At 34.3% G+C, this 8,770-nt stretch overlaps 2 protein-coding genes across 3 annotated transcripts; one reads left to right on the top strand and one right to left on the bottom strand.

Moving 5' to 3' along the window:
* The first annotated feature begins 1,284 nt into the window (after positions 1–1,284).
* Positions 1,285–2,145, top strand: LOC116167203 (inorganic pyrophosphatase-like). The gene is made up of 3 exons (XM_031482471.1): positions 1,285–1,537; positions 1,591–1,706; positions 1,758–2,145. The coding sequence occupies exons 1-3, from the start codon at positions 1,357–1,359 to the stop codon at positions 2,052–2,054; spliced, it is 594 nt and encodes a 197-aa protein (XP_031338331.1). The 5' UTR covers positions 1,285–1,356; the 3' UTR covers positions 2,055–2,145.
* A 2,029-nt stretch (positions 2,146–4,174) lies between these two features.
* Positions 4,175–7,508, bottom strand: LOC116167184. Of its 2 annotated transcripts, XM_031482442.1 has the most exons (5): positions 7,035–7,508; positions 6,906–6,980; positions 6,747–6,833; positions 6,592–6,696; positions 4,175–6,540 (listed from the first exon to the last, which is right to left on the bottom strand). In XM_031482442.1, exons 1-5 carry the CDS (start codon positions 7,110–7,112, stop codon positions 4,636–4,638), a joined length of 2,250 nt encoding a protein of 749 aa, XP_031338302.1. In that variant the 5' UTR covers positions 7,113–7,508; the 3' UTR covers positions 4,175–4,635. The 2 variants fall into 2 exon arrangements, with proteins under 2 accessions (XP_031338302.1, XP_031338303.1); XM_031482443.1 differs by having other exon boundaries at positions 6,406–6,696.
* Between the last annotated feature and the right edge of the window lie 1,262 nt (positions 7,509–8,770).

Raw genomic sequence — 8,770 nt, 5'->3', positions numbered from 1 at the left:
AATAAAGCAGTGAAAACTGTTTTGCAATATCTCAAATAATTTCAAATAATAAATTTTTAAAATTACTCATGCAAATTCAATTTTTGACATAAAAACTTGAATATCGCCGAAGCCCTTGGAGCAAAGGGTCAACTATGTGGTATGTATGGATGTACTCCAAATTCGACGTAAAATCCTAAATGTAGAAAAAATAGGGGGTCCCTATTTAAAATAACAAAGTTGATAGCTTCTTCCAGTATTTCCGGAAGTGGCGCCATCTTGATAACATTTTAGTTCAATTCATCATGTTCATTTTCAAAAGGTTCTCCACATCTTTTTAACTGACACCCGTCAAGAATGACCCTGTATAAAATATTAAAGAATTTACTGTGGCTATAAATTGTTGGGATTCTTCGATCTTCAGGTCATCAATTAATTTATGGTAGGCCCCATACTTTTCTCTCTTCGAGATCCATTCTCTCATCCAACACTTGCGATTTCTTTTGTTTTTCACATTATTGCCTAAAACTACTACAGCCGCGGTAACAAGACGATGTCCTATTCGCGCCATAATGCGAGATAAGTACTCGAAAACAGTTGCTAGATATGAAACTGACAGCATATTTTGCGGAAGTTAGAAGCGCTGCTAGTATAAACAGTTTTGTGAGAAATTGCGTCAGCAATGGCGGCTCACTTGACAGTTTTTGGCGACACTTTACTGCTCATAGTGTAAATGTGGAAGTTGCTCACGCGAGATTGCCGCAAGTAACTTGTTAGTCGCTCTGCACCTTTAGCGCGAACCGTCGGCGTCGACATGACGGAACGGAATGTACGGCAACCTTTAGTGGTACGAGATGAGAACTGTTTAGGTTGAATTGCTGGAGAATGAATAATTAATTAGGCACCTACGTATGTAACTTAGCCTTTTTTTTATTATTTTTAAATGTATAGGTAGTAGCTACATAAAGGCAAAGCAGTCAGTTTATATTATTGGAGACAGTTTTCTAACGTTGTAGTTCTGTTCTTACATAAAGGTAGGTAAGCGCTTCAATAAATAAATAGTGTTGAATATTGGCATTGATAAGCCAGGCAATCGACACAAGTAGGACCAATGTCACGATATGCACTCCTCGGAATCTTATCGAAATCGAAGGCCTTGAATGTTTATCTCAGAAGTGTAAAATCCACGTTTATCATTACGGACGAAATAATCACGACTTTATTAGAATTTAAATTATTTCTTTACTAAAAATGTGATAATTAATTAAATTGGAAGGTTGTAGGATGCTGACATCTTCGTGTCGCATTTGTAACCGTTGGATTTCTTTTTGCTAGTCATACTGTATATACGCCAGATGGTGCGACGCATGCCGTATAATGATTTACCACGTTTTGAAAACTTTTTTGCTTGGCAACGTAGTCCGTAAATCCCGCACAGGGAAAGCATTTCTAAACTCATTTACTCAGGCAACGTTCAATCGACAGTCGCAGGTGGCAATGTCTTACGGAATTGTAGAACGAGGTTCACCTTTCTCTCAAGATTACAGGGTGTACATAAGTAAGTTATTTACTATAACCTAAAAGTGCTTTTTCCATGTTTCTACATTACAGCCGACAATAATGTACCAATTTCGCCCTTACACGACATTCCATTATTCTCAGATCAAGAGAAAAATTTATACAATATGGTGGTAGAAGTTCCTCGATGGACAAACGCGAAAATGGAGGTAAATCTAATGTTCCATGTTTAAAGTTTCCATTACACTTTGCTCTCCTAGATTACAATGAAGGAAGTCCTAAATCCAATTAAGCAAGACATAAAAAAGGGTAAACCACGATTTGTGTCCAATTGTTTTCCTCACCACGGATACATATGGAACTACGGGGCCTTACCGCAAACGTGGGAAAATCCCGATCATCTGGATGATGGCACTGGTGCAAAAGGTGACAATGATCCTATCGATGTCATCGAAATCGGTTACAGAATAGCCAAGCGAGGAGAGATTCTCCAAGTTAAAATTATCGGAACAATTGCTTTAATCGATGAAGGTAAGTTTATTACTTTAGACTTTTAAGTTACGAGCTAATAAACATTGTGACTTGTTATCGTGTTTATGTCCAAGTTTAACTACTTGACCTTCATTAACTATTATAGATAAAGATTTGTGTATTCTTTTAATTGCTAATTATTGCGCGAATTATTGACTTTAAATTAGATAAATAGGAAAGTAGGCATTGGGCAAGCGTGCTAGAATGCAGTTGAGAAAGGTATGTTGGGCCCCTAATGCTATAGCAGTATCATTAATGTTGTGACCATAAAACTGTAATTCTACCTAGAGCAAAGGAGACTGCAGTTCTGTTGCAAGGTGGAATATTCATTTTTCACAAGATTTTTCATAAATGGTGAAATAAAAATTTTGAGATTTAATTGGTTCAACAATGCTGTATAGAGATATTACCTATCGATAAAAATTTCCAGTCTTTAAAAGAGTAGGTATGTTTTTAATTATTTGAATATGTTAATGAGGGATTGTTACTAAATGTTTAAGCTTGCGAATAATGTAAATTTGATGACAAATTATTATCAGTGTGTGATAATGATAAAAATGAAAGATATATTTGTGTTATACAAATCTTGTTATATACAGGGTGTTTTTTTGGGAGCTTTAGTTAAACGTTTCTGGGAAAGTAAAATAAGTAGGTTGTTGAAAATTTGTACTTAGGAGTTACTCTGAAGAGCGAATCGATGTAAAATATTTTCAAAATGGCCACACTTCCGGAAACACCGGAAGTAGATAGTAACTTCGTTATATTAAATGGCAACCCCTATTCTTTATTGCATTTTTGGATTCTACGTAAAATTTCAATTCTTTTGATACTCACATGTCCATATCTGCCATTTATGGTTTTTAAGTTATTTTGACTTTATGAAAAAAAATGGCGGATGCAAATGGTACCTTGATTACTTGAAAACGGTTATAGTCATGGCAACCCATTTTTATCAGTGCATAGAGAATGAATGGGGCTTTCTTTTAGTGTAGGTTGCATACAACCGCACCTATGGAGATCCAAATTTAAGAAACTTCAAAGTCCAAAAACTCAGTTTTTTTTAATGGAATGACCATGTTCTTACTATTGCATGAGATAGAGAATCGAAATTGGAATATTTTGATATTACATGTTCCTATAGCTATCTTTAACATTTTCTGATTTATTCCCATTTCATTGAATTGATGCCATTTTTTTTTCGCATTTTCATTTTAGTAGTTGGCCATGATTTTATAACAATCGAATTTTAAACAAATCAAGGAAAGGATACTTTAATATCATTGATTCTAGTCTCTAAATAATTCATTAATAAATAAGTCATTTATTAAGGATATAGGACGGAAAATTTTTGAGAAATCTAGACAGAGTCATTCAACTGAATTTCTTAAACAACATATAAGTCTGAAAATTCAGAGAGATAATGCGATATCTGTTTTAGCAACAATTCCATACAAAAAATGTTTCAACGAAGTTTTTTATATTTTACATTGGATTTATTTTGTTAATCTGGCATTTGCAATTCAATTCATTTTCTTAAATATTCTCTTGTGCTTTGTATCACTTGTGCTTCAACGGTTTGTAGTGCATTTGGGGATACAACATTTCCAAAATTCATACAATTTCATTCCAGTGTTCGAATGAATGTACGGCAAGCATGTGCCGCGATTCTGCCCATTTCACCATAAATAACAATTAAATTCCAAAATAGGTGAAACCACTGCGAGTTATTTTTCGATTTTTGAAAAACTTATGTTAACCTATAACAGTAGGTGACGGATTAGTGTCACTGTTTAAAATTCAATTGTTATAAAATCATGGCCGACTACTAAAAAGAAAATTCGAAAAAAATAGTGTCAATTCAATAAAATGGGAATAAATCAGAAACTGTTAAAGATAGTTATAGGAACATGTATTGTCAAAATATGCCCATTTCGATTCTTTATCTCATGCAATATTAAGAAAATGGTGATTCCATTTAAAAAAACTGAGTTTTTAGTCTTTGAAGTTTCGTAAATTTGGATCTCCATAGGGGCGGTCTTACGCAACTTAACTTTTTTTAAGTACACTAAAAGAAAGCTGTATTCATTCTATATGCACTGATAAAAATAGGTTGCCACCGTTTTCAAGTAATCAATTATCAAGGTACCATCTGCATCCGCCATTTTCTTTCTTAAAGTCAAAATAACTTAAAAACCATAAATGGCAGATATCGACATATCGCACATCTAGTTCAATAGTGCCGCAAGTGCCAACACAACAATGTTAGAGTACGTGCAAATAAAGTTAGTGCTGTTTAGATATCCAACCATAACAATTGCATATTACTATCGATTTTTGTGCGCCTTGTCATACATTGATTATTTAATGTGATACTTTGATTTTAATTTATACCATTATCAATGGATTAATTAAAAGTATAATTTTGTTAGTTGTGGCCATATTGCGTCCACCACTTTTGAACCACCCGTGCATAAAACCAAATAGTTTTCTAGTAGTTGTGGCGTTATTGCAGTAAATTACTAACTGAAATATTTTTTTTATTCAAAAGTAAAAAATATATAAAAGTATATAAAAGCACGTTCATTATACTCTAAAAAAGTTAAACGATTACTTTTCACCAATTATGTTATTATAGAACCCATGGTACACTTTTTTAATAGCATTTTTTGCACATAAATAAGCAAGATGTTCTTTAGTTTTTTGAGATATCGATGGGGCTTTTACAAAGGCCTTTTCGGGATAACATGCGCTAATGTCAATGCAACGCCTTAGTTTTTCCTGGATGTTAATTTGTTCATATTCAAGGAAGTCAAAGTCAGTTTTATAAAAAAACGACGTTGGATAATTTTTTTCTACGCGTAGAACTTGAATCTCATTCCACACAACCTTTTCTTGTTTGGAATTAATTGAAAAATGTTTCCCAATTGTGTCGCTAAATTTTTTAAAATCCAGAAAATCTTCTGTGGCAAGTTCATTCACGATGTAGGGTGTACCTTCTTTCTTGGCCGCTCTGATAATTGGAGCCCATTGTGACGGTACATAAATAGGGCCACTTCTTAGTACTCTACGCTTCTGGCGCTCAATACTGGCGTGCATTGAGTCTCCTTCATTTTGGGTATGGCCTACCGTAAGGAATTTATGTGTAATGCTTTTGACATCAAATTTGTTAACTGCGCAGAGATACATAGAAACAATCATTTTGTTCTTATTTTGCCCTACGCAGTTGTCGGAATAGAAGATGACATCTTTTCCTTTGCACTCCGTTTTTAAATAATGTAATATACAAGTTGCTATTTCATTAGCACCTCTATTAGCAATCGCCTCATGCCAAAAGTAACAAAACCCTCTTTTCGATGGTATTTCAAAAACTGTGAAGTTCAAACAATTTAAACGGCATTTGTAATAAAATGTGGAAACATCTCCACAAGGCGTCGGTAAAACCGCTTGTAAGTCAAAACAGGCTATTTTAAAGGAAGAATCTTGTTTTCCTTTCTCGACGTCTCGAGCCTTTTCTTCTCTACTCTTGATTTTGTTGTTAATGTGCCGTTCGTATCCTTTCTGAAGCGACAATCTTTCGTCTGTATCAGAATTTTTAAAGGTTTCGCAAATTGCACATTGGTCCTTTTTAGGTTGGAAAAATGATATGTTAAATTGGGTTTTAAAAATGTGTTCATAGGTACATTTTTTGGCAACTGGCAACCCTTCAGCCTCTTGCTCGGATTTATAGTATCGATACATTTGCGCTATCGTTAAAGATCCGTCTATGTACTCACGTGTCGTCTGTGCTCTGAGATAATGAGATTCTATTCGTTCAAAAGAGTTGATGTGAGCAACAATTTTTTCTTTAATCGAAGTATTGATTGTTTCCCTCTTATTGAAGTTTCCTCTTCGATCTCTTTCTATCAGAGCATTACCATTCGATTTTTTCCATGTTGTCCTTATAAACTTATCACCAATGTCCAGGGTGTTCATGAAAAATGTTTTACACACTTGTATTTTAATTCCTCGCAGCGTCAAGTAATAACACAAATTTTCACTGCGATTACTTCCCTCAATGGCTCGACGGTATTTTACTTTTAGAGTTTCCATGTGACTACTTACAAATTGTCTTTGAAGAGCATTATCTCCTTGTTTCCAAAAACAAGTGTGAATAGTTAGTCTATCAGCATCGGTAAATTTAGTAGTACACGCTGACCTGCATTTTGTTGTACAAGGAGGTTTTAAACGTTTTCCAGGAATCTCCCTATTACCTTCAGACACATAGGGCAAACCTGAATTTACCCTCATTTTTTTCACGTTCCTTTTCCAAGTTTCGGGCCTAGCGATTATTTTACGTGGTTTTTTCTTTTCATCTTGAGCTTCAGCGATAATCCGTTTTTCTACATCATTATTAGGGTTCACTTCGATTTCAGAGCTTGTGTTTTCTGGTGAACTAGAATCATCACCTGAAGGTGTGTAATCTTTATCATTAATGGAATCATCTGAGTCAAAAATGGCTGCATCATTATTAATCTAGAACGCAAATGAGTGTAATATGGGAAGATTCTGATATTAACTGGTCACCTCCTCCGCTTGCTGGTCGTCCAAGGGAGTCACAACATGTCCATTACTAATCTCTGACACTGCAGTATTCCCTGAGCATCCTGGTAAATCTAGCGTTGTTGAGTTCTAATATAAAAATAAGTACATAATTGTTATTTAAAGTTAAATCAACTTACGTTATGTGCCTCTAATCCAAAAATGGGATCATTGTATTTCGAAAAATCTACCTCTAAGTCCAATAAAAAGGGTTGATTCGTAGAATACTAAAATAATAAAAATTCAAATAAATGACAATATTATTTGTCGTGAATCATGACAGATTCATTTAGACTTACTTCTTGTAATATTACGTTAGGTACCAACTGGCAATTTTGAAGTTCAGCATACGTTTTCTTTGGTTTAGAGGTGTTCTAAAATACAAATACATCTAGAGATTATAAAACCAAGCGTTTGTTTACTCGAACCTCACTCTCTTTCGGATCCTCGTTTTCAATGTTATCTTTATCTAAAGCCAACTTTACTAACTTTTTTGCACGAGACATAATAACAAACGAATGTGCAATACTCGCTCAAGATACAATATTTGTTCACTTAACACCAAATTAATCTGTTGCCAGCGGAAACAAACACACACTTCACTGTTGTTGGTAGGAAAGCAACTGCGTCATAATTATAGCGGCAAAATAGTTTTTGATGCTATAGAGCCATAACTGTTGTTTGCGGCGGTAGCGCACCATGATGCGCAAGTATTCAAGAATCATATGGCCACAACTGACAGTTACGGCTCTATTGCACCACAATACTATGAACCTGCAATAGGGAAATATCTTACACTGCATTGAATAATATTAAAATGTTACATATGGCTATATTGCAGTGCATGCGTTAGACATAGAAGAACAGCAATATGGACTTAAGTGAAAATTTGAATTTTTTGCACTTATGGCACTATTGAACTAGATGTGCGATATGGGTATCAAAAGAACTGAAATTTCACGCAGAATCCAAAAACCCAATAAATTGCGGTTGCTATTTAAAATAACGAAGTTACTATCTACTTCCGGTGTTTCCGGAAGTGCGGCCATTTTGAAAATATTTTACATCGATTCGGCCTTCAGCGTAACTACTAAGTACAAATTTTCAAAAACCTACCTATTTTACTTTCCCAGAAACGTTTAACTAAAGCTCCCAAAGAAACACCCTGTATTGTATTTGAATAAATGTTATTTCAACCTAACATTTTGGTTCGAGAGGCAGTTATTCTAGAAACAATAATCTATTGGACAAAAGCAAATAGTCATGACAACGCCATGGTCTCCTAGTTATAATAATAATAATAACTCATACATACGACACATAAAATTTTAATGTGTTATTGTATTTTTCAAATAAATATATCTTAATGCGTCTTTTAATACTTGAAATTTTAGCTATCATCTGTTATTATAAAAATGATAAAACTTTTAATAGTGCTTTTAGTAATAATGAAAAAGTATTTACTTTCGACGGAAAATTATATTTTAGCATTGTTTATTTTAAAATGTACAAACAAAAGGCCAAAGCGGTGAATTACTTTTGATATGGACTTGGCTATGCCCAGTTTGAATTTCATGCAACTCGGTTCATAAATGGGCGAGGTGACAAAAGCTATCGAAGTCTAGCCCATTTGGACTCTCCGAACAGTAAGATCTTGTCGGGGGCTACCACATTCCCTTTGTCGATACCCACATAAATCCGCCATTTTGGTAGATTTTAGGGTCGAGTTTAAAGTTTTAGGAGCCGTTTATGCTTTCTCCCAATCGTCCGATCGCTAACTCGATGGGATTCATGTCCATCGATTTAAAAGAGAACAAATGGACCGATTACGATGAAATTTTGCAGCTCGAATAAAAGAAAAACTAATGCGGCTAGTTATGAACCGAATTGCATGAAATTTTGTATGTAGACACTTCGAATAAAAGCAAAACGACTGCCGAACCAAAAATTTAATTTGATTTGTTAATTTGTTAAGATATTTAAATGAAATTTTGTATGTAGGCACTTCGAATGCGAGTAAAACGAATACCGAACAAAAAAAATTTGTTGTGCGCATGCGCAATCCAATTTTTTTAATTGTTAAGGTATTTAAATGAAATTTTGTACGTAGACCCCTAGAAAAAAAATAGTTCTAGTGTTTGTGTAATCAAATAATGTCTTTATC

This window comes from Photinus pyralis, unplaced genomic scaffold (genome assembly GCF_008802855.1).
Source record: "Photinus pyralis isolate 1611_PpyrPB1 unplaced genomic scaffold, Ppyr1.3 Ppyr1.4_LG3b, whole genome shotgun sequence".
Classification (NCBI taxonomy): domain Eukaryota; kingdom Metazoa; phylum Arthropoda; class Insecta; order Coleoptera; family Lampyridae; genus Photinus; species Photinus pyralis.
The sequence above is the reverse complement of the archived record's forward strand: the minus strand, read 5'-3'. Positions and strand labels throughout refer to the sequence as shown.